Below are 27,334 nucleotides of genomic sequence, written 5' to 3'. Positions count from 1 at the left end.
CGTGAAGAAGATTTATGTGTGTAATTTATTATGGTTTTACCCAAGCGAAGCCGGGACGGGCCGCTAGTAAATAAATAAGGTTCATTTAAAAGATAGTTTCATATGTTTTGGGTAACGTTTTTATTTTCGTCATTTGGACATTTTGTCTCAAAAATCTCAACTACAAACTATATTCCGAGAATTTTGGACCCCAAAATCACACCTTCAGTTGATGATCGTCAGTTCAAGCGAAATCTGAAATATGTCTCAAAATTTTCTTCAATATTATTATTACCACATTACTTCATGATGTGTACATCCCATCTCAAAAGCTTCTGAATATATACTCTTGAAAAGGGATCCAAGGATTTCCCTTCACGTCTAAACGTGATGTTTGCTTTTATTTATCAGTTTCTTTACGTCCTTGAACGGCTAGAAGCTAAGTGATTGGTATAATCGGTGTCACTAGTTGAGTCATCAACAAATACCTTATGCGTGTGTGACGTGCATGTGTTCAATAAGAAATCAACCATGACTCACATACGTAGGTGATTTGCATAGTGATTCAGTTAATTTAAAAAGTAAACATGTTTGTTTTTAACTTAGTAAGATGTCTGCATAAAAATATGTCTAAAATACAATTCCATAAAATTATTTTAGAACATTATTTAAGGTTTAAGGCCGGTGCACATTGGCTGAGAAACGCGTGCGCGTACCAGTTTTCTGTAGGTATGTTATTTTGCAAAAGTTACGCAGGACAAATGCTCTTTACTAGCAATAAAAGTCCTATTGGTAGACCATAATAGACAAAGAAAAAAATTACATTAAAGATTTTGGTTGAGAAAAAATAATTTAACTCCATATTTTTATTTTAATCCCATAATATATTAAAATTAAAACATTCGCGAGATTAAAGCAAAACCTTTGTATAGGACTTTAAAGACGGAAAATACTTTGTACCACTTACTCATAGCGTCACAGTCACATGCCATAAAATTACGTATATTACATATTGCGTAAAATACAAGTTACCACATGAGTAATGGGTTGGGAAACCATTAAAAATATATTATGTCCTTATTTTGTGTAGAATACAGCAGAAGATTAATAAGACTGCTATCGAGTTTTATTTAAATAATTTAATACCAAAACAATATCATGTATTTAGTAAAAAATAACATAGTGAAAGTGGTTCAATTTTGTTAACAATCGTATTACATTTGTAAACAATAGGAGTTGGTGAACATTGTTAAATATGCAAATTTGACGTCTAAAAATTAAATCAATCTATTCCGTAATTTCATTGCGTTAAAGTTGATATTTGAAAAAGCAAGGTTCACGTTTTTAAATTGACGTACCACAGAAAGACTTTTTGTGAGAGACCACAGCGGATCTTACTTTACGTAACTCCTTTCGAACATGTTCTACAATGTGCATCAATCATCATCAAGTGAATAATAATTGAATATTAATTGAATGAAAATTCATTCACTTACAATCCCCGGCACATAAGTTGAACCAAAATGGCGACCGTCAGCGCAGGTTCAATTAGAGATAAAAGTGTTATTTATGGGATTTTCGAAATTCAAAATACTCGTTTATTTTTTCATAAATCCTTTCTAATACTTTCATCACCACATCACCACTAAAAATCCTTTCTAATACTTTCATCTCTAATTAAACCTGCGCTGACCGCCGCCATTTTGGTTCAACTTTACAACTATTAGACTTATTCTTATTTTGTGTGGAATTTCAAATATAATGCATTTATAACATCACTAGGACAAAAAATATACTTAATAAAAAGTATTACTGAATTCAATATCAAATAAAAAACACCTATCAAACCGTCCTAATACCGTCAAATAGGAAATTAAACCGTTATTGCAGCATGATTCAGTTTGTTTACCTGACCGTACCGCGCATTGACCTCAATATTGCATAATGTTGGTACGGTACGCAAAACAGGGTCACAGTATTGTTTGACATTTATGGACACTCGGTATGTGCGTGTCGATAATGTTGGTATAAACACTTTTATTACAACAGACTTATATAGTAAAGGTGTTAGGGATGTTTTTGGGAGTGAGAAAACAGAGAACCCGCCAGGTGCTTTTCCTCCCGCGCAGATTGTAAAAATCAATCAAGGGCTACAAATTTAAGATTCTTCTTAAAGGTTGGCCTGGAAAACTGTCACTATTCTTATTTCCACAAAAAACCCACCATACAACTAAACATGGCCTTCGAAGTTCGCAACTCTTTGTCTTTGTCTAACCCATAAGGCCGACCCATATGCTAAATGAGAAGTCATACATTTTTAAATATTCAATCTATTTATTTAATCCCCAACGATTCTGTTTTTAATTTTCTCCAGACACGTGTCGCGCTACGAACGCCTCAAATTATTGATTTAAAAAAAGCACACGAAAAGATCATAATTTACATATATAGTTTAGTAATTTAGTTGAGTGAAAAGTGTATTTCTATCTGTTCTTAAATCTTATATTATTTTATTTTATTTAGATAAATAAACAAGATCGTTCTTTTAACGGATAAGAACATTAAAAATTAAATGTATACAAATGAAAGTTAAAAATAACAATTACATGTCTTTATTTATAGTAACGAATTTTCTGTATTGTCTATCTCATATTACCTAAACGACTTCATCGAGCGGTCAATTTACGATCACCGTAAAAGTAACGGTTAAAGGTTAAATGATATTTGCCGGTTAACGAGCATCAGGCGCGGGCTATCAGGGACCTCAAATTGTATCAGTCGTTCGGTTAACTGCAAGATGTATCACTGATATAAGTAGGTAGAGTAATAAAGATTTTATTATGACCTGTTGAAGCTCTCATATTATAAGAGATCTTCCGATAGAAATATAATGTCAAACTTTAGTATTTTTTGAATAAATAATTTGGCATCATTTAAGAAATATAGAAACCAAATGACACAAAATAACATTAGGGCCAAAAAGGAATTGCCCTCATTTAGGGTATTTTCGAAATATAAATGGGAGATAGCGGAAACAGGGAGATTCTTTACGACATCAAAATTACGGAAACCGAGACTTGCTCCACGGGCTGACGATAAATATGATTTATTTTAGCGTAATTAGCGTTGTAGGAGGCCGGGAACTTGTAATGATAATAATTACAGAATTCTAGTTTGCGGTTTTTGGTAACTGATAATATACTTATGAAGACAAATGAATATAATGTTTTACTAAAAAAAGGATAACAAAATGTTCCTTACACTTTGCTGCAATTTAAAAAAAAGTTAATAAGCATTTAAGTTTGAAAACTTTAAATTCATGTGTATATTAATATTTGTGACATTCTACGGGTAAATGTACTTTATGGACGATTTTTTGGATGTATCAGTTTACAGAAGTACCTCGGCGTAACTAAAATTCGACTAAGTATAAGTAGTCTTAATAAGGAAGTCTTAATTGCTATAGGTAGCTTCTATTCTTTTAGATAACACCTACGCCTTATATGTATTTACTGATGATAAAGTACTATAAAGAAACATTCAAAAATACTTAGAAGGAAGTATACCACCAATAGCATAATTCGTATTTTCCTTCCTGCTAATTCATTCAACATTATTACGTGTGAATAGAACGCAATTTCATGAGACGCCACCCGTGTTATGACACGCGTAGCTAGATTCGAATGCGCTAACGTGACCTTTTAGAATAGTTCCCACACATTATACTGGCAGCTTAAATAAAATTAGTATAATAAGGTAGTTTCAATGGACACAGACCTCAGAAAAAACCGGTAATTTCATTGCTTTTGCAACAAAATTACCGGTTCTTTTTTTATTTTAGACGAATTTTCAATTTTAAAAGGACCAACAAATTATTATTAAAAACTTAAAACAACTTCATACACTAGTAGCGCTCTGTGTCGGCTTTGCTCGGTTAAAACCATGATAAAAAAGTACCCTATGTTATTCCTGAAGATTTCATCTGTCTCTGTGCTAAATTGCATCAAAATCGGAACAGTCGTTTTTGAGTTTATTTATTGGAAACAAAAATACATCTTGCCTGTTTATTACTAGTATGGATAGTATGTATTAGGCATATCTTCACATTCTTAACAAAACTTTTCACTTTTTTAAATGGTTTTAGGTATTTAGCTTTGTTTATTTTTTGAGTTCTAGTTTCTTTGTCGGTATGTTGGTAACTCTATCAACTTAAAATGGGACAAACAAGATTAGATCTTCAACTAAACTGTCCGCGGATAACAATCTGATATTTTTACGTTCTTATCAGCTCTATTAAGTATAGAATAACTGGATAATTTATTGTCAATGCATATCTGTACTTGTTTGTAGAAAAACTCTGTTTAATTTTTCATAATTTGCAAGTGAGTAAAAGTGTCAATGTATGAATAAATACTCAAATAAAAATAAAAAAATTAATTTATTTTTTTTTTCTTCAATTTTACCATCCCTCGACAGTAATTTCTTTCACATTCCGCGTGTTCACGTGAAGATTCAGCTGTGATCCCGTGAAGATTTTAGGACCGGCCGCCTACCTGATGTCAACCCTCCTTGAGAATACTCTTATTGCTTATCAGCTGTCTAGGCTGTGACTGTGACCCGTAGTCATCTCGTAAAACATCCACAGGAGGATATGGAGTACCACACAATATATTTACATACTCTTATTTCAGGGCGGAACCACACGCCATATCTCTTTCCAGTAATAAGCGTGTAAATTGGAAAACCGCATCCCAAACTGAATAACACGAATAATTACTCGCTAGCTCACCAATAGCATATTTTGCCGTCAATTAAAACTTTAAATATATATTAATATAATAAGTTGGATAAATACATAGATGAACTTTTTTTGCTCCATTTACAAATGCCCTAATAAATATGTATTCAAATATAAATGAAAATAAAGGTGAACTTATGGCAAATACAATTTCTTTCAGCTAACTTTGAGCTGTACTTTTTATCTCAACCGCCACCGCGGCACATCTTTGGCTACCATTACGAAATTCCCGATGACGCCGGGCAGAAACTTAAAACATTTTTTCCGATACTCAAATTTAAAAAGAAAAAAAATGGAAATTTATTTTACAACGTCCGGATTTTCTCCGGACAATTCTGACCTCGAAGCTAAGACAAATATGGACAGATACCTGGTCTCCTTCATAGTCGTATTCCTCGTGACTGAGGGTCGTGGTCATTACATGGAATGAAACACACGTAACAACTTTCTTGGCATTATTAATGAAGTGGTTTGCCATTGCCTTCTCCATTTCACACACAATGTTAATAATCAACAAGTGTGCAGGTTTCCTCACGATGTTTTTCCTTCACCGAAAGCAAGTGGTGCTCGATGAAAAGTACTATACATTAATCAGATTGGTATACAAACTAATGTGGCACGAGTAGGATTCGAACCTGGGACCTTTCGATCCTCAGTCTTAATCATTACACCACCACCGCTTCTATAGCTGGTAGCTGATTTTTATTTTTCACTTTATATATTTATATGGAGATAAGTACTGGTGCACCATTACACATCTCCGTATACATATAAAAAAGGTCATCGCATCGCAGTGCAGTCAACTGCAAGGTCATTCTAATTGTGTGGATTGATCCAAATGGTTACTTATTAAAGATCATGGTACATTTTTTTGCGATTTCGTATTCAATTAATGAAATGGGTCAATGTCTTGGTATGTCTCCTGCATGTGTGAGTTTGTGACTCATGGTCTATATAGGTAGCTCTATGCAAAATTCGGAACTCGGCACTTTAGAAAGTGTAATGTACACTGGTTTACACATTATTATATTGGCAATTGGGCTCTCACAATTGGTCATCATTGCGGAAGACCACACTGGAGATCCCGGGTTCGGTCCCCAGTCAGGTCAAAATGGAAAATGTTTTACTAAGAGGAATCTAACAGATCGGTTAACATCAGACAGAGAGAAGTTGAGGAGGCTGCCATTCTGTACTATATTTTATTTAAGCGCAAGCCACACATTTCCGGGTCAGGACTATTCGTGTAGTTATCAGTTTCAGTGCTTTCTCTTAGAATTCAAATAATGTGGATTAGAAAGATCATAAAGTATATTAATCTGTCGAACATTCAACCTTTCGGTGTTCATTTTGTACCTACTTACTTAAAAAATCGGATAGCACCTGTCAGATCGTCCGTGCCTCACAGCGAGCTCCTCACTGACGATCCGGATGCGCCTGACACGGAGCTGTGTGAACGAGTTCATACAGGTTGTACGTAACCGATTTTTTAGCCATCCCTTACGGAACGCGGCAGGGACGGGAACCCGGAAATGTGTGGATAACCCTTTAAAGAGGGATAAGAAAAGGCGAATGGTAACCTAAAATACTAAATTCTAAAATCTCTCTTTCTCTCTCTCCCTTCTGCGCAGTTTCCCGGTTACTTCCACATTAAGCGTCGGCGCCCAGAGACCGCTTTCCTACTTTTTCGTCTTATTATTATTATATCGTAAAATGAAACATATAAACTTATTCAAATATACTGACATTGCTAGACTTAATAGGTATTTCGTGTTCGGCTCAGAGTTGCAACGCAAATGTGCACCGCAATGCATCCGACCTTGGCCTGCTTGAGCCCGGGTGACACACTAACTACTAACCTCTGAGCTTCACGTTCAATCAAAGACAAAGATTATTTATTCACAAAAATATGAGTTTACATTTTTTTAAAATGTGGTGTTAAAAGAAAACTTAATCCTACATGTTTCACCGTCCACGGGTTGCAAATGTAAATGGAGAGCATGCTATCATCCCGCAAAACAAAATCGAATAAATAAAAGTAACTAAATTATCAAAATTTTTACCTGAGTCATCAAAAACATCGTTCAAATTATAATAACATTTATCAATCAGTAAGGACCTGAGGTGCTTATTAAATAATTTTTAATTCTGATCTTTATATTGTTATGGAATTTTGTTATAAATTTTAGGTGCCATATATACAATACTTTTACTGAGTAATACCGTTTTAGAAGGGTGTAAACATAGTCTATAATTATCCCGACGATTTCTTAACATAACATTACAAAGGCGTGGGAATAAATTAGCATTGCATTTAACAAATATTGCAACCTCAAGTATGTAAAGTGAATCGCCCATACTTTAAACTATTGGCATAATCTATACACATAATAAAACTATAAGTGGGCTATGTCTGTATACATATAGGAGATATTTCAAAATATAATTATGAGGATTTTTACTAAGACTAGCCAAAACAATGTTTTTAGACAGACGTCTGTAATTGTATACGCATCACGCATAAACTACTGGATGGAATTTGATGCGGATGGCACGGGTGTATAACGGATGGTCTAACTTAAAATCTGATATCTAGGTCTCATCGCGATACGTTGCTTATAATCTGAGTTGCTAATAGATGCAATCCTGACTAAAGTATTGCATAGTGATTTACATTGACGATCACTTGCTTACCTTTGTGAACTTCGCATACCAAGTTTTACAATATCAAAGATTCATTGGAGTTCTATATGCATCCACATGAGTTCTGTAGTTCCTGACACATTTCAAGAATAGTTCTGGCGTTTTTCACAAAAAAAAAATATAAAAAAAATGCTAAGTTCCGGTAGTAGTATAATATTCTGTGAGGAAATCATGTGTTTCCACACATGATTTCCATGATGATTGCACTCCACTTGATGATTTATCAGTTAGCTTTTAAATTAGACACAATTGCAAACCACTCAATTAATGCAAAGTAACGTGTGTTTTATTCTACATAAGAAGGAACTACTCTTTGTGATTCAAAAGCAGTAGATTCAAATATTTAAATTCGTGACTCAAACTCAGTATTGCCAGCTCCGCAAGTTCCCCGCAGTTTTTAGCTTACAAAAATGGCCATTTCCATTTTTATGTGGCACTAGCAATACTTTCTTTTTTCTGTCTGTGGTGTGCTTGTTAGTACACGGCACACGTGCTGTATAAAAATTTTCGCTAGCAAAATAAATAGGAATAGAAAAATGTGTGGAAAAAAGTTGATTTATTTTTACGTTCAATGACTTAACGTAAAATTTTAATCTACCTACCTGAAAATTACTCCTTGATTTCACTCTGTCAAGAATTATGGGACCAAACGGAACTTTCTAATTGGTTCTCAGATAACTTTTCCAAAATAATTACAAATGTAAGCCAGGCATTAGTTTCCTAACTTGTTAGGTATCTAGCTTTTTCCAAAAACCCCACAATTTTTCCCTAATAAATATTTATTTTTCAGTTGAGGGCGCCACAATCGTCGGTGTATCGCCTTAATCCTAAACATGTTCAAACATTAACAAGAAGCGGTATCATATCAACACATCCTGTTTCGGGTGCGTTCCGAATGCCTCATATTCGTTGTTCGCAATAATTAAAGTCATAAACCCAAGTTCCCTTACAAATTAAATGGGGTAACGTGCGTTCAGAAACGTTTCGTTGTTACGTACGTTATTGCCTTTTATTGTTATTCACGTGTATTTTGACGCGTTTAACGTTAAGTGTGACATTTAAATTTTATTGTTACAATGTTGGTACATATATAACATACCAAAAACGATAACAACATAAGGCAATCAAAAAGGGCTTCAAATTCAAGCAATGTACCAGCTTACAAGATTTTTTTTATGCTGCTTCTTCTAAGTTGTAGTTTGATTTATTATTCTAAGTGAAAGATGCAGTTTTTGACAAAATGAAGTATAACTGAAAAGGTGATGTGACTTGTAATTTCAGCTAATATCTACACTAGCTTTTAGCCGTGACTTCGCCCGCATGAATTTCCCACGGGAACATTTATTTTTCCAGGGTGAAAAGTACCCTATATCCTTCTCCGTATTTCAAACTACATCTAAGCAAATTTTAAAAAGATTAGTTGAACAGATAGAGCGTGAAGAGGTAACAAACAATGTTACCTACTTTCGCATTTATAATATTAGTTAGGAAGTTTAAATAATAAATAAATATATTAGGACAAATCACACAGATTGAGCTAGCCCCAAAGTAAGTTCGAGACTTGTGTTATGGGATACTAACTCACCGATACTATATTTTATAACATATACATATATAGATAAACATCCAAGACCCGGACCTATCAGAAAAAGATCATTTTCCATCATGACCCGACCGGGGATCGAACCCAGGACCTCTCGGTTCAGTGGCAAGAACTTTACTACTGCGCCACCGAGGTCGACAAATAGTTAACAACATAGACAAGTTTGTATAAGAATAATAAAAAAGAGTTCCTGAGTTATTTATTTCTTCCCGTTTCATTAATTTTGTATGTATTCAAATGCAATGACTTGTAACAATTTGAATCAGGCTCGTGCGAAAAGCTTTGAAAAACTCTTATAGAAGTTCAGACTTCCGTATCAGTGCAATCAAAATACGAAATAGACATTTTTTTTATTAGTACTACTTCTATATATATTATTTTATAAGATTTTTCTGTTTCCATTCACAATATTTTCTTTGATATTCAGTGATGTGTGACGTATAGTCGAACCTATATCAGGCAACCCAGCATGGATCTAATGTCGCGATAATAAAAGTATGTTTGCAATGAATTTGGTTAAGTTGATGTGCTCTCGAAAGTACATTCAGTTGATGTCTGTACAAAACGCGATATATGTTACATTATTATGCTCATTCTATCGGAAAACTTGCCTGAACATTTGAGACGTGTATGAAATCTTTGTATTTCATTCGTGTATTCTTTATTGATTGATGATATCTTGCACGACAGCCGGACAAGGGCCTCCCACTTACATCTTCAATTAAAATTCGTATATCATCTGTGTATTGTGTGATTGCATGTCGTGTACACTAATAAAAATAAATCAAAATTGTCAAAAAAATAATAATTCGAATACAATATTTAAGTTGTACAATATTTAATGTACTTTTATATATTATTAGAAAGAAAAAAAAAACATTGTAAGAAACAATAATGGTAAGCCGATCTGGCATGATAGGGACCAACACTGTTCAAATGTGTTTCTTTCGGCATTTCTTCTCAGCAGTGGTCGTTCCGAAATGCCAGTAGTTTGTAGCTTGTGAGAAATAACTATAAATATAAAGATTGACGAGAAAAAGTGCCTGTGAAGGTCTAATTTCTGAATAAATGATTTGAATTTGAATTTGAATTTGAATTTGAATAAGGTTGTAAAGAGTGTTCCAGAGGAATTTTATTTGAATTGTAGTGGGATTGGGATTGCTTTAGAAAATGCCCCCTATTTGGACTAAGAGTTTATAAAAAGTATTGTGCAGATAAAGATTATTAGACACGTACGACTAAACAGGAAAATTGCTGACATCAGCATTCAACTAGGTACCTAGTTGATAGTTCTAAGTCTCAATATTATGAATAGACCTTATTTCTATCTGCCTAAATAAACTCCTCAAAACAGTTTCCCAAAAGAATTATTCGATGAAAGCGAACAAATTGAATCCACATTTGGCCGTGACTGTACTTCGCAAACTTGACCCAATTCCCGTTTGAACTTTTCCCTCGCAACCTTTGAAGCGAATAGGACTAGATGGATTTATAACATACCTATATCTGTCTGTATGTAATTGAAGAGGTTTTTAATCATGATTTATTTGCTGCCCATCCCGGCGTCGCTCGAGTAAAAACATAATATATTATACACCTCAACCTTCCTCAGGAATTACATTATCTATGGTGAAAATCCGTGCAGTACTTTTTCTGTTTATCGCGTCAGACGTTGAATACAAACATAGAAATTAGAACAACACTAACATAAACGCTGACAATTATTTGTGATCACAGGTACAAATACTTGTCCATGCTGACAGGTAGTTACACTTAGGTTTCATCCCGATGATACCTAGTTGCGGCCGTTCGCCTCCTAACAGTATTTTAATATTTAAAAATACGTATAATATTTTACACAAACTAAAATTCACAAATGATTGTAACAGGTTTATGGGAATTCAGGCCATAGAACATACTTAGTGCCGCTCACAATTACCAAGGCCAAAGCGTTTTAGAGCTTAGCTAACTGCACAGGTACCTAGGTTACCTAAGTATCCTATATCACAACAGCAAGTATAGCTGTACTTGCTATTGTGGTATAGAATACTTCATTGTATGTATCATCAGCCATTCAGAAATCAATTTCTCTTCTATTATCAAGCCGATGATATTCCAAATGTCAATTCTTCATCTTTGTTTTAAGTTAAAATTCTCACTCTTAATAGAATAAGCTGTATCTTTTAACATATTGTTACGATGTTCTAAAGAATAAGTTATCTGCCTTCTGAGTGAAGACCAGTGAGAGATGAAAGGAAAACAAATATACTTACACACTTAATAGACGTTTTCAAATAGGTCGTAAATAATTGTTGAAAATGTTACCTCCGTATCTCCCAAAAGTTACTGTCTACGTTTTTTGACTGTTGTCTACTTTTTAACGTACCCTCTCACCCGCAGTAACTTTTCAAGGTACCCTCTAAAACGAAATACCATGACAATACATCGACAAAGCGCCAGGGATTTATTTGAATAATATAATTGTCACCCGGCTTCGTCGCTATAATAATAGTGACTTTGTCAGCTGTCAGCAGCTTTTTTATAGTTGCCATTCCGATTTTTTTTTACTCTAGGCTACTTCTTATTTCAGTGCCTCTATATTACTGAAGTTTGGCCGTTAGCAAACTCTTCTCTATTCAAGTTTTACCTTTTGTCCCACACATACACGACTCTTATATTAGACAAAAGATAAGTTTTGACTCAAATGTTTAAAAATTACCATAGAATTTCCACGTATAAGTTCAAATAGCAAATTGCTTTTGATTTTATATCCGAGACAAATCCAACATACTTTTACCTCACAATTATTTTATTATTCTTCACCCGTTTTGAAAAACAAAACAAGGGCGAAGTTGATGGCACGGAAAAGTTCAGAGAAGCAGATATATATTAACACTTCCCTATCTCTTCAGAAAGATTTGCATATGTTTGTAAGTCTCTAAACTTCTTGTGTTTGAACGTTTTTCGAGTTTGTAAATTTTTTGTTACCTATTACTTTTATGTATTGGCCACGGGAATTCCACTGACTAAATATCTACCTATATTTAGAGCAATGACCTTGGCAATGTCATCAAAATCTACTTCGTAGTTAGCCCACGATATAATGAATAGTAGAATATTGATACAATCAACAGCATAGATAAAATGAATATATGTCAACAGCTTGTCAACGAATACCACTTTAGGGCGGTAATAATGACGAACTTGTAATAAAATTAGTTAGGATAATATTCTATTCATTATATTCGTTAAGAAAGAAAACATTTATTTGCCAAAAACATGAGTACAAATAGACAAATTGATGTCAAAATGAATTAAACCTACATGTTTTACCGAATATAGGTATGCAAATATAAATATGTTGGTAACTGCAATATCTTGTGCAAGCAATCAAAAATTGTAAACAGTTTGTACTGTTTTAAATTTTATTAAGCTTTCTCTTGCTGTGTGCTTTAAATTTTTGACATTAGAGCCAAAACACTACACCAAAAGAAAGTTTTGCAAGTGGACTTGTTGGTACAAATGACTTGATTGGAATCAGAAAGGTCGGCTCCCCAAGGACCAACGACGATCTGCTGAAAGGAGCATACTGCATACTTATTTATGGTTATTCAGGCTACATTTTTTACTTACGTTATTTACCTACATAATTATTAATTTTGTTCTAATAATTACCAAATAGTTGTAATAACATAATTAGTGTGAAAATTTAATCACTGTGTTCTACGGAATAAAATATGTATATAAAAATCAGTCTAGATATAACTATGATTTTTTAACTAATTTATTTATTGGTTATTCCTCTTTTCAAATAACCACATCGTTTGTCAGTTTCAAGTCTGGTGTATGGTATGGTGCTATCAACATCAGATTTTCCAAGATTTTTTAAAGATATTTTTGGGGTAAATATTGCAAAAACGTACATCTAATCTAAAACCTCGATCATTAAATCGAGAGTTTCGCATCAAAAAGCTTCATTTCAGAACAGAATCGATTCAAGCCGACTCGATTCGAGCCCATACTCGTATGCCTCGCTTTCGATTTCGGCCGGGCAAGCACGCGAGTTTCGGCAATTTCATAAAACCTTGAAACCCGAGTCAGGGCGGCGCGTTTTCTTACATAATTACTCTATAAATGTATATAACACTTCCATTTCACTTGGCTTAATAAAGCAAAAATAGATTCTCTTTTTTATCTTCGCGTGAGATAAGTAGATTTTCAACTTTTGTGACCGGCCGTATGCCTGACGTCAATCCTCTTTGGGAATGCTGCTGTTGCCTACAAGGCTTCTTATTTAACTTGGCATTCTAGATGTGTGTTGTTTTTAATTGTTTCTATAAAAATCTCTCGTACCCGTAGTTCTTAAAACAATAATATTTAGGTTCTGTTTCACCGTTTGCTGATAAAGTATCAGATAGCCTAAATGTAACATATCAAACAGATAGCGTTAAAAATTATGTTTCTCAAGGGGCTAATGGGGCTAACTGGCCTATCACATCAGGCAGATATAGCTAAGAGTAGCTGTTAGGTTATAATACTATATTTTATCAGAATGTAGTACCTTATAATTTACTTTTAATTCTGCCTATATCGTAAGCGGAGAATTCATTGCCAATTTGAAGAGATTATACGTATGGGTCCACACATAACGGAAAAATATACGAAAACCCATATAAATACCAATAGTGGGTTATAGAACGTTCGTCTTTCTTCAGATAAATTCATAGTAACCACAGATAAATCATTAACAGATAGTCGCGAGTCTAAACTTTAAAAATCCACATTTTCGCAACTGGTAAGGACAGTATTCAGTCTACTCACTCATTTCTCATCTTTTATCTCGCTCTAAAGCCCTTAAATGAACGCACATGCATGGCATTAGGGTTTTCCATGTTGCTGCCTTTAAAAGGACCTTTCAGACTAATTGTATCTTTGTGGAGCTACTTTCGGAGTGTAGTGAGAAATTTCAAATTGTTTATTCTCTCGCATTTTCCTACTTTTTATCTGGGATCATATATTTTTCACTTCATCGCATCTGTTTACTAAATACATGTTTTCCATCACACAAATTTCAATAGCAACTTCACGAAATCTAGCCATTTTTAGCCCGCGTTCAAAGTTTGTCGGTTCTAATTTTTAAGAATACTTGAAAAAAATTTACTCATTCGATTCATATCTATATATGTATTTGTTATAAAATATGGTATCGTTGAGTTAGTATTCCATAACACAGGTCTCGAATTTACTTTGGGGCAAGCGCAATCTGTGTGATTTGTTATAATATATTTGTTAAATATTTAAATTATGATCTCTATATAAAATATATTTTTATTTCAGACTTAAGTTTTCTTGTGATCAACACAGGGTGAAAGGTTTTGTTGACCTAATATAGTAAAATTTGGCATGGAGCCAATTAACTCATAAATAATAGAATGAATCCTGTAGGTATTTCAAATCCATTTTCATATAAGTTTAATAATATACCTAATTAAAATATAATTGTACACTAGCATGAACTAATAAACCACATGAAATATATACGTATTATGTATACACGTTAAACGTTACGTTATTATACACGTTAAATTAAATGTAAATTTCCTAAACAAGGTTTAAATTAATACAAGCGAAGTGTAACTGCTATGTATTTATTACCACATCATTAGGAGATATAAACAGTGTGAAATTATCAATTAGGACACCTTATTTGCACAGTTGATGAGCTGTTTGCGTTTGAGCACGAATTTATTTGAGCTCGACTGTACTAGCGACCTGATTTCATTGGTCACCTTATAATCACACTTTAGTAGGTCTTCATCGGGCTTCGATATCGGATGATGATGGATTAAAAGTATGCCGTTCTGCGCACCTATTCAATTAGCACCAGGCCGTACCGTTAAGAACACCGGTCAATAATTTTTAAATGTTATTCGAGGAATAATATTCCTCCTCATGAGCAAAGACAAAGATTATTTATTTGCAAAAACATGAGCTAACATTTTTTACAATGTTGTGTTAAAAGAAAAACTTAATCCTACATGTTTCACCGTCCACGGGTATGCAAATTTAAATGGAGAGCATGCTGTCATCCCACAAAACAAAGTCGAATAGACAAAAGTAGCTAAATTTTTATCTGAGTCATATATAAGTTTATCATTAGTTTAGCACTTGGAAATAAGTAGTTTTTTGGGGTTTATTTTTTTTTATAAAATGCAAGGAATGAACTCTTTACACCATGTATAAAACATGAATAAAAACATATGTGAATAACGAAATAATTTAGTTTAAAATAATTAAAATAACATAATTATACATAGCTACATAGGTACATACTGACAATTGAAGACAAAAATTGATACGTTAAAAAAACGACTCACTACTATGAAAAACTATAAAGAAAGGATAAACTGTAAAAAAAATCTATTAGCCATAGGGCAGGATTTAAATTGAAATACCGAAGGGAGTCTGATCCGATTTGCATTTAAATTTATCAATTTTCCGGCTTAGTATAATTACTATGGCGTCCACTGGAAAGATTTCATGACAACGAAGATAATTTATATCTATATATTGTTACACGCTTCATTATTTATATTTTATACAAGTATATAATGTAAAATTGTGGTAAAATAATAATATGTTTACATAGGTATCAAGGTATTTCATATGTTGTGAATACCTAATTTGAGCGTGCTTGCTAAATAAAAATATGGCATATTTCGTAAATAGATTTTCAATAAATAGTTTTATTTTTCATAAATATTGTAAACATATAGGACAAACGAACAAATAGACGTACTTTTTGTAAGTATAGTGGAAACATTACATTTTTTTATCATAGATCTCATTCGGAAACCTAAAATTGTTGTCATCGAAAATATGTTTCCCCTGCAAATAAATTTAGCTCAATTCACCTTCTATGCCTAATTATACGAGTACTACACCCTAAAAAAATATTATGCACCTTAATCAATTTTTTCTCGTAATATTTATTATGCTTTCTTCATCATCATCATTGACAGTCTTATTTCTCCCACAGCTGGGATTAGGCCTCACTTAATTATGCTTCCCTAGTCCAAACAATTTTTTTACATTAAATATCTATTATTACAGACAGATCGATAGACAAGGAAATTAATACTCACGTTTTCTAAAAATACAGAGATAGCTTTAAAAGTTTAGTAAGAAATATTGACTCGAAGATACAGATTAGGATTTAAAGGTTCAGCGAAGTAGACAGGCGTGGCTTTCAATAAATCCGACATTGCTTGAAGTTTATAACACAGATTTATATATTAACCTGGTTTATATAAATTTAATATACATGCTATTGTTATATTAAAAAGTTATGTTTGATTTTTATTGAATTTGCCATTTCTTCTCAACAGTGGCCGTTCCAGTCCTTGTAGTTTGTAGCTTTGATTAATAAGAATTAATTTTGAATATGACGTGACAAACTGCAACTGAAAATACTTAGATATTTCAAACTACGCAACGGATTTTAGTGCGGGTTTTTTAATAGATAATGATTCGTGAGGAATGTACCTATAGGTATATAATTTAATATGGTTTCACTCGAGCGTGGGCGGGACGGGTCACTATTAATAATTATATTTTCATGCCCTACTTGACTAAGCTGAATGTAATGTAACATTTAAAAAAATAATAAGCTTCATAAAATTACTTAGCACGCGAATACCCTTACTTGTTTCAATTAAGTAGCATTCCCATCTTAATATCCGATAAAACACAGGGTATTTTCCATTCCTCAATATTTCCCTTAAAAATGGCGATGCGAAAATATTTTCCCTAAATAAAAGGAACACCCGAGTTAATTGCCTCTCACAAAGGTCCTCTACTTATTAGAATAAAGAAAATAATTTAATAGGCGTCAAAAATGTATTCAGAACTATTACTGACTATTACCGACATGCAAAGCGCTGGTTAAGATGAAACTGCGCAACAAACTTCACCGCAGACTTTTTTTTATAGACAATCAATAACAAACGTGGGTCTTATAGCTACGTATATTATAACTATGTGGACGAATTTAAACTATTTATAACTACCGGCCCGTCCCGGTTTCGCTCGAGTTAAAACATAATAAATTAAATACTTAAACCTTCGTCAGGAATCGCACTATCTATCATCAATCAGCGACTTTTATCGGAAAATCCATGCGGCAATTTCTGAGTTTATCGTGAATAAACAGACGCGGCATTGTTCTATAATATTAAATTAAGTCATAATCACTATTACTGCATTCGTGCACTGCCTTTACCATTAGGTATATCTATGATTAATTACAATCGTCAACACCTCATAACATTTCTATAAGAGCATCAAATAAAATTGACCAATAATATACTCTATCTTTTCCAGATTACGTCAGAGCGTAAAGTGCCGGCGACCCAAATGTTACGGTTTTATGGAGAGCAGCACTTACACGAACCATGGTGAGTTGCGTTGTTACGATTTGCTGAAACGTTCAGCGCTTTGCGAATGGACTGTGAATAGTGGACGTAATCGTCCACATTAGATACCCACTCTAAGGTTGACTGGAAGAATCATGTCTTTAGCAATAAGCGCCTTTGTGATTTTTTTAGGATTTTTTTTTTCAGCATTATTTATTATTGCTGCAAATATGAGAGTATTGTATTGTATATATCTGTTTGATACTCCTGATGGTAAGTGGCCACCAGAGCCTATCAACGCCTGCATCATCAGGGGTGTTCACGCGCGTCATCAACTTGGGGAAAAAATACATTATTTTTGTAACGAGATAACTTTGGAACCGTTGGTCTGATTTTGATGAAATTTAAAAGCTATGATAAGTTATAATATCTATCATTATAATTTTTAAGTTCGTGGAGAAATAAAATCGATTAAGTCTTTTTTGAAATATTCACAATTTTGTATTTTTTTTTTGTTTTCGCGAAAGTCGGCGATCAACTAACTTCAACACTTTGGAAAATGTGATATTTAATTATATAGATAGAATATATGAAACAATTTGAGATCGATTTTAAACGCGCCGTAACTATTTTTCCACGAAGGCTCTTAACCCCATTTGACATTGATCTCTCTAAATATGTTATAACTAGGGGTAACGCCCTTGTAGAGTGTGTACAGTCAACAACACGTCCAGCTATCCATATTCATTGCAAACTCGCCACTATTACAGCGCCATAGATGTTCATGTACCCATAGGGTAATTTGATGTGCGGTTGACTATACCTGTACATCTACAAATCGAATAGTTTCTAATATTTTGTACGAAATCCTTCGCCTACCTTCATAAGGTCAATAAACTATATAAAAATACCCGTATAGGGTTGCCAGTGTCCATGGCATGTGGTGTTTGCTTGCTATATAAAAAAGTAGGTTCTTTTTGTATAATAATCATATTAACAATGAGTTTGTAGTTTATTCACGTCACACATAATTTTAACTTATTTTTGAAAATAATAATGAGATGAAAAAGTTCTGTAATCGAGCGTGAGTTGAACCCACGCCCCTGTATATCCGGGACAGTGCTCTTAACCACTGAGCTATCGAGACCATGCCAGTTCAGCCGAAATATCATACTCTTATCGTCTTACGCCTACGTACAGTATTTCCATTAGAGAGTAGAGTAGTTAAGAGTACCTACTACTTGGAATAAGATATTGAAGTGAAAAAAATCTTTAGCAGCGTTGTGCACTTTTTTGTGATGGGTAAAAAAATGTTAAACTCGCGTCAGGACACGTGACCTGATCGAAAATTCGTAAGACGACAAAAGTGCACAACGTTAATATTCAAGTTTTCACTTCTGCCGGCACTCCCGGAGTTCAAGGCGTGGGTTCAACTCACGCTCGATTACAGATCACTGCAATACGTTTTTTTTTTTTCTAAAAAAAAAATTTTTTATTCTTATGTATTCATGCGTATCATACCTAATTGTTATCTAAATCATGATAAGTCAAAACTAGGAACTGCGTACCATAGTCATTAACGTTGCAAAATATTAAAAATAAACAACAAAACTAACTGTTTCGGCTACCGGTTAGATCGACAACAGAAATGGGCCATACACCATTGTCATGCTCACTCGTCCGCCATACAAACGTCCGCCATACAAACGTTCGCCATACAAACAATGTAATTTCGTTGAATTCAATGCCTTTTCTTGTGGAACAACTGTGCTTGCATACCATACAACTATATTTAATTATAAAAAATATACAAAACATTTATAAGTTGCTTTAAAAAAACTATGAATACCTTGATATTCAAGGTATTCATAGTTTTTTTTAAGCAACAGCTAACAACAGCTTTTTAAGCTACAATTTAATGAAAACTCCAGAAAAAATGACGTCATCACTTCAGTATACAATAATTTTTGTTTAAAGATGACGATGAAAGCAATTAAGACCTTCGTGGCGCTCGCACTGGGTGTCCTGGATTCGATTCTCAGCACAGACAAATTTCTTGGATCACGGATTTTTGTCTGCGGTTCAAGATGTGAATCTTAGGTTTTGTCCATTTCCGTGTTTGTGTCCATCAATACAATACAAGTTTAGTGTGTGTTGTTGATGAGATTTATTTTATTTCATTTGGTAAAAAGACACTGATGGGCAACGAGCTTTTTTTTTTTGTTGTAACCGATTTGCTAACACTGGCTTCAGATTGTATATGTACAAAGACAAGACTTTCACAATGACCTAGCGCCATCTAGTGGAAAGTCGCACAAACACAATTGAATTAAATAAGTTTCGTGATTGTCACAAAAATATTTTTATTTGACGACCTCGTTGGCGCAGTGGTAATGTTGCTTGCCTCTGAACCGAGAGGTCTCGGGTTCGATCCCCGAACCGAATCAAAGGTGAATTTAGGTCGGGTCATGATAGAAAATGATCTTTTTCTGATTGGCCCGGGTCTTGGATCTTTATCTATATATATATTTGTTATAAAATATAGTATCATTGAGTTAATATCCCATAACACAAGTCTTGAACTTACTTTGGGGCTAGGTCAATCTGTGTGATTTGTCCTAATATATTAATATATATATTATATATTCATCATATTGAGGTAAATGACATTCTGTTAATTAATATGCTTTTACTTTATAAACCAACGCCCTTTGTAAATAAGGCCGTTTACCACCGTAATTTGGAATCGTGTACGGAACAATGAACTTAAGGAAATTATTTATTTACTATGTCAATCTGTTCTAGAAACGTGACATAGAAAAAAATATAAGTATATTGAAATTTTGTCTATAAGAAAAGTTAAGACAGCGAAAAAAAAATCATCAATCATCTTGTAACTTGTAAGTTTAGTTTCCAAAATGGACGAAGGTGAATTTAGGATAAAAACTAATCGTATACTAATATTTTCTTGATTTTATACTATTTTAAAGAAATGAAAAACTTGACAAAGAAAGTAAGAAAATCTTTAAAATGAAATAGATGCCGAAAAGGTTGTCGTGGCGTGAATCAAAGCGCTGATGTTCAACTGGGCCTTTCAAATGTAATTAATTGGTTAATTTGACGTTAGAAAAAAAAACATTTAGGTATAAAGAAATCTGATTCGCCGAGATACACACGAAGTGTTATTACTTACATGCGAATGTAGTAGCGAGCAAAAACTGTATAAAACCGAGTACCCTCGAACATACTGTTGATAAATTAGGGTTTCAGCAGAACATTAACTATTTCTTGATTAAATTAATTCTTCACGTGGCGGCGCCCCGAGAGATTTGCCTTTTAGCAATTAGAATTTTTGCCCGTCTGTTGCGCATTAAGCAAAAACGACTGCATAGAATTTGATGCGGTTTTCACAAAATCCCAGCAGTTTTTTTTTTATTTTATCGCTGACAGATAGAACATTTAAATTTGATTCAAAAGTCCCGATCATCATATCATCCAGATAGAGAAAACTTTCGAGAGAAATCCGTCAGTTTTTCAGAAAAAACAGAAAACATTAATATGTAAAATTAAATTAAAAAATCAAATTCTTTCAACATGTTAAGGAACACATTCACAATTTTTTAAAGCCAATTGTAATTCAGTTCCACCAATTATATGGCTAACTGTAACTATACGTCGTTTGAAAATATAATGAGCACTGGTTTGACATAAATTGGAAATGTTCTTCATTTCCAATTAATATCAAACCTGCCGGCTTTCATTTGGGGAAAATGAACCTGGAATACGATGGATTTTTTTGGTATTTATTTTGCATTTTATATGAAATTCCTTTAATTTATTTATTTTAAGATCTATATAGATCAATTGCTTCAAGTACCCTAAGTAAGTAGCGGGCCCTGGGTTTCGACGCTTTAGGGCTTTAGAGCTGAGGAAAAAGTGTAACTCGTTTCGCATTATCTTAACTGATTGGCCAATCATATGAGCACTGAGGGATATGATTGGCCAATCAGTTAAGTACTAGACAACTGTAACCTGCGCAGATAAACACAAAATACGCCATGTTGTGTTAACGTCGGTGGCGTGCAGGTTAAAGTCAACGTCGAAGTTGACTGGTACAACTCACCTTTGATTACTTATCTTTCGACGAACAATAACGGATGTAGTGACATTGTTGGCAATTTAGGTAAAACTTGAAAGCTCGCAACTGGTCATTCAAACTTAAAGCAATATTTAAACGACCTAACGTCTTATTTTTTCGTTAAGTGATTTTTCATGGCGCGGTAAAAACTTCCCTCTAATTTGAATTTGATCTGAAATTGTCATGAAATGAAAATCAAATTATTTATTCAGAAATTAGGCCTTCACGGACACTTTTTCACGGCATATTCTAAATTAAATAATAATTACCAAAGCTACAAACTGCTGGCATTTCGGAACGACCGCTGCTGAGAACCGACCACTGCTCATATAATTTGTGTCCGTAGCTATATAAAGCCCTAGGAGATTACACAGATTAAAATAATGAAATAACGCTTTTGCGTTAAATAAAAACAACTAACGTTTAGAATTGAAGTCTATATAGAGTTTACGATAAGCATATTGGAAATAAACCGACAAAATCAATAAACCCTTTCGGACACAATATCCCATACCCGACGAGGTGGAACTCTAAAATGTCAAGATTATCTGACGGGCAATAATTGAAAATTCGGGAGTTGACATATTCCGATACGGGATTCAGGACTTATTCTCTCGTTAATTTAAGTTTTGCTTTTTGCGTGAGTAAATATCAAAAGAGGAGTGTAATGTTTCACTATTCGTTTGTTTGTTAGTTAAGATAGCGAAAATCAAAGTTAAAGTTGACTAGTGCAGTGTAACCCATCCTAAGTATTAAATACTATATATAAATAATAAATTCCTCGCTCGATAACATCAGCAAAAAGGAAATTGTCCTATATTGAATACGATAATCGTGTGTCTTAGGTTCATAAATAAAATATTCCGGGAGATGTACTGACATAATAACTTATTCTGATTCAGTTACGCGGGGGGAAATTTTCCTTGTAATAAGAAAAGTATGCGAAATTGTTTCTTACGTATGATGGTATAATTTGAGTTTATACGTTCTCACCTACTTTAATGTTGTGTTGTAAATTACAATTTGTGTCCGGATTAGATTGCGTCCGGACTGAAAACTGACTAGACTATTTGTTTCTCCATTTTTCAATATTATAAGGAAAATGGCCGCTTTTGTGGATGTCGAACAAGGCGGCTAAAGGACGCATAGCCTAGTTAGCTGATGAACAGCCATAGGAGTCATATTCCAAAGAAAAAAACTTCAAAAATTATTATTAATTTAAGACTTCAAATTGTTAAAAAAGTTATTTTTCTTCTATTTTGCTTCACGGCGTTACAGCCCCGAAAGCAACCGGAAACGTGCGATGATAAGAAAGAGAGAGATTTGTTTGTACTTTTTGCTATTGATTCCAAATTTATCATATACATAAAGTTAATAGCAAAACAAGTTGGTTTTAAAATATTTACTGTACTTATTGTCTCACATTCTACTTGGAGCAAAAATACATTGTTTATATGTATATATGTTTGTAACGCGATAACTTTCGAACGGTTGATCCGATTTTGATGAAATTTAAAAGGTGTGCAGGATCTGCCAATGGAATTTTTAAGTTCGTGGGGGAACAAAATCGGTTAAGCCGTTTTTGAAATATTCGCAATTTTGTAAGAAAAAAATTATATTCGCGAGGTCTACGTTCGCGGCGAACAACTAGTAATTACCAGACAAGAAAAAAGTTTTACTATATGAGAACTTCAAAATCGTGTAACCATTTGGTACCTATAAAAATATCGATATCTGTGTAACTATATATATAGAACAGAGGCATGACCAAGACACAAAAAAGGTGCCGCAGTTTTTGTAAGAATTATTTCCAAGTATCATCCATAAAATGTTGTTCTCTCATATAATATTCGTAGCATCAACATTTTACGGCACAGACTATATAATGTAGCCCCACTATACTAAGAATTGACAGACACAATTTCTAATTTCCAGACCGCATACTATCCTGAGGGAAGACTCAAATTTACTGCATCCACAATTCCTATCCAACCTGTAACATAATTCTTACCGCATACCTAATTGACAGGGCAATAAGGTTCAATATTCTCGAGGCATTATTCTCGATCTTATAACGCCCGGAGGGAGCGTGCACGTGAACGAAATACGATTTTAATGAGAACCCATCCATTTCAGCTGCACTGTATGCACATGTCGACGCATTTATGCAGGATTTGTGTTTTCTTTAGGAAAATTGTCAAGGCAATTTTCCACTATTGTGATTTTTCTCTTTAGTAAACGTTCTATAATATCTTTAAAAGACTTTATTTTTGGGCTCAAAAATTACTCGCCATATAAGCACTTCCAATATGACAGGTTTATAGTAGACTAACTTCGACCCGTGGTTTCGCTCCCGTGGGAATTTCGGGATAAATGTGTTATTCCACTTGTTTTTAACCTTATCACCATTTCTAGCTGTAATTATGAGAAAATCATTACCACGATCCATTATCTCAAGCTTCAGTTCATGCCTGAAATTACTTTCATTAATGTGACAAATTTTGCTAAGATATTCTTTAATTAACCTCTTTAACATATATTTTTTTTCTTTTTGTTGATCTATGTCTTACGCCGATGTTAGTATTTTGATTACACATAAAGGATTGTACTTATTTATGTATTTTTCTAATAAGTTGTTTAAAGAAATTGTTTGTTTGTAATAACTTTATTGCACTAAAATAAGTACATTAATTAAAATGATAGCGTTAGGTTGAAAATATAATTTATCATCATACACTTAACAAATACATACATTCTGTATCTTTAATAATAATTGTTTTGAAATTACCTCATTAAAATAACTCATATGTGTGCGCTCCGCTCGGATCCCTTCGATCAATCAAATCTGGGTTATGGGACTTATTACAATTTCATGTTTTGCCACTTACGCTGAATAAACACGATTTAAATGTAAAAATACAGCATTTACATAAATGTTAACATGTATTTTGCCCCCCCTCCCCCTTATAATAGTTTGGGGGTTGATTTTTTAAAAAAGTAGCCTATGTTTGAACGGGATTCTTTTACTACATGCATACCAAATTTCACCAAAATCGGTCCAGGTTTAGGCGCGGAAGCGGAACAGACAGACAGACTTTCGCATTTATAATATTAGTATGGATACGTCTGGGAAATAAAAGAGGTATGTCCGCGTTTAATTCCTGTCGTTTAATATATATTTACGTCATTCATAAATAGTAAAAATGGCGGTGTTTAGCTGTGGCGGAATTATTACTGGAATTAAGATCAAATTAAGTGATCTATGAGCTATGAAAACAATCTGCGTGGAAATAGAAGCAGCTAGCACATTCTATGTTTTTTTTTTCGCTTCCGGACCAGCATACTGGTAGATATTATAATACTTACAATATAAATACTTAGTAGACATAATTTACAAAACGTCCTGGGTTCATTTTATTGTGAGTTTACCATGAATATACATATTTAATTCGATCATAACTTACTTCTATTTGATTGAAAAATCATTAGGTTTCCGGACATCCTATACCTATAAATTTAGTTCCACAAATATATTGTCTTTCAGTCGAGATAAATTATCGTTTGACAGTATTCTCCAATAGTTTCCTGAGGAAGTATAAAATAGCATACAAATTAGCAAAGCTAAAAAATATACTACGAATAACTGAACAAAAAATAGAGAGAGAATTCAAACATTGCATGGATTGGATTCATTGACTTTTTTAGGAAAAGCGGACGCTCCGAAATATAGAGGAAAACCAAGTGTTGCTCTTTTTAAAAGCAAGGCGTTTTAAAACGAACTAATCGACGCCTCAGTGTGGTTAGCACTGGGGGAAAACATGTTAAACCACTTGACATTGCGGTGATTTGTTTCAGATGGATAAAATTATATAGTGATTTCGAGAAAACAAATTTATTCGAGTTCGTCGAGTGTGCATTCAATTATATTATCTTAAATACATTCGCCTACATTTATTAAACAACAGAGCCAAATCATAGTGAACTGAAATTATGACGTTACGGAAACTTTTTCAGGTCAAATTAAATTTACTTTGAACTGTTAGACATTTCGATAAATAATAATCTTTCAACGGTTTCTTGTTTACTTTTTATCGTACGAAACCTTAAACACGTATCAACTACTATTTATGCATGTTATAATTTACCATATCACATAACTATCGCGTTGTCAATCGAATTTTGAAAGCATTATTTTCAATGCATGGGATAAATTGATCCAACAAAAATTGCGCTTTTAATAATTTCCTCCCAATTTTGAAGTCATATAAATGCTGGGTTTAGGTATTTTATAGAAACGTACTTACCTATATACTTATACTATAGTAATAGAATTAGTAGATAACATAATATTATAATCATTAAGGGTGAGTTGCACCAGTAAATTTTGACGTTGACTTTAACCTGCGCGCCACAAAGTTGACAGGCTTCCATCCCACTCAAAGTTTTGTACATTTCGACATTTAAAACAGCGTTGCGGACTGCGGAACGATTTTTTGCGGTTGCATGCAAAATAAAGGGTAAATTCGAATTTCACATGCATTGTGGCCATAATTTTGTGTTTTTACTGCAACGTATTGATAGACAATGGGAATTGCGGTCATGATTTTTGCAGTGTGGATCAAGTTGTACGATGTACCATACCTATTCCATGGGATCATGTACTAAACTATAAATAAGTTATTTTAATGTTCTTTTTTAACTAAACTGTATTTTTTTCAACGTATAAGGATTTGTGTACATAGAGATATAAAAATCATATACAAAACTGGCGCCCTTCTGTTCTTTTTTTTAATTACTACTTTTTTCTTTTTAAGAATGTTATTTTTTATACGAGCCAGGAACATTTAACACTGGTAATTTATTTTACAACTTCTGAAATGATAACTGATTTTTTTTTTAATTTGTTTCAGAGTCTAATGGCAATAATAAAGTTTGGCTACGCGCTAGTGGTGGTCACGCTCTTGCTCATGATATGGGCTTCCCTGTCAAGAGCTATAGAAGTGAGTATATACCTATCATTAGTAGTTTTTTCTTCAATTTTTGTACTGTTGAGTGGCAAGATTAGTTTTTATTTGGTGGTGATGGCCAATGTAAACATGAGGGTGTATGTAAATATGAGGGTACGATCATTATATTTATTTATACATTCACATTTTTCTGTCTGGAAACTATAGCTAGCAATTTATGAAATGTTTGCATTCCAAGTAATTTCTTTGATAGATACCTAACTATTCTTTTTTTTTACTATCATCGCAAATATCTACAAAATACATTACATTATTAAAATTCCTCTCCATAACAATAGATCAATAAAACAATAGTCTATAAAATGATATTTTATTTGCATTCGATTGTACCGTTGTGTACAGAACCATATTTAGAAATTTAATTGTTCAGTAAATATTTAACGGAATATCTAACAAAACTAGTCGGAGACTCGTGTCCAACAAAACTTTTAATAATGATAAGTGCAATAAAACTGATTCTGGTAGCTATTTAAGAAAATTTAAAGATTGTTTTTATGCTATCACGAAACCTCTGTCATAGTAGGTATTGTAAACTTCAGTATTTCCAATCGTTTAATATGATTTTTTAGGTGTTTCTCTAATTCCACATAATTATTATCATTGATTTAATATAAATATTGTTTGGTTTTTCTTTTGAAACCATTTCCAAATAAAAGATTTGGAAATCTATCTATT

The 27,334-nt window shown here is 33.3% G+C and overlaps 1 protein-coding gene across 6 annotated transcripts in view; it reads left to right on the top strand.

Annotated features, from left to right (window-relative positions):
* chp (chaoptin) overlaps positions 1–27,334 on the top strand; it is a 55,251-nt gene that overhangs the window by 13,059 nt on the left and 14,858 nt on the right. For all 6 annotated transcript variants that reach the window (XM_053749430.2, XM_053749433.2, XM_053749431.2 and 3 more), the window contains exons 2-3: positions 17,463–17,536; positions 26,543–26,632. In XM_053749430.2, coding sequence (XP_053605405.1) covers positions 17,534–17,536; positions 26,543–26,632 — 93 coding nt within the window. In that variant the 5' untranslated portion in view covers positions 17,463–17,533. The remainder of the gene's footprint in view (positions 1–17,462; positions 17,537–26,542; positions 26,633–27,334) is intronic.

The sequence above is a fragment of the Plodia interpunctella genome, chromosome 9 (assembly GCF_027563975.2).
Source record: "Plodia interpunctella isolate USDA-ARS_2022_Savannah chromosome 9, ilPloInte3.2, whole genome shotgun sequence".
In the NCBI taxonomy this organism is placed as follows: Eukaryota; Metazoa; Arthropoda; class Insecta; order Lepidoptera; family Pyralidae; genus Plodia; species Plodia interpunctella.
This window is presented reverse-complemented; position numbering and strand designations above follow the sequence as displayed.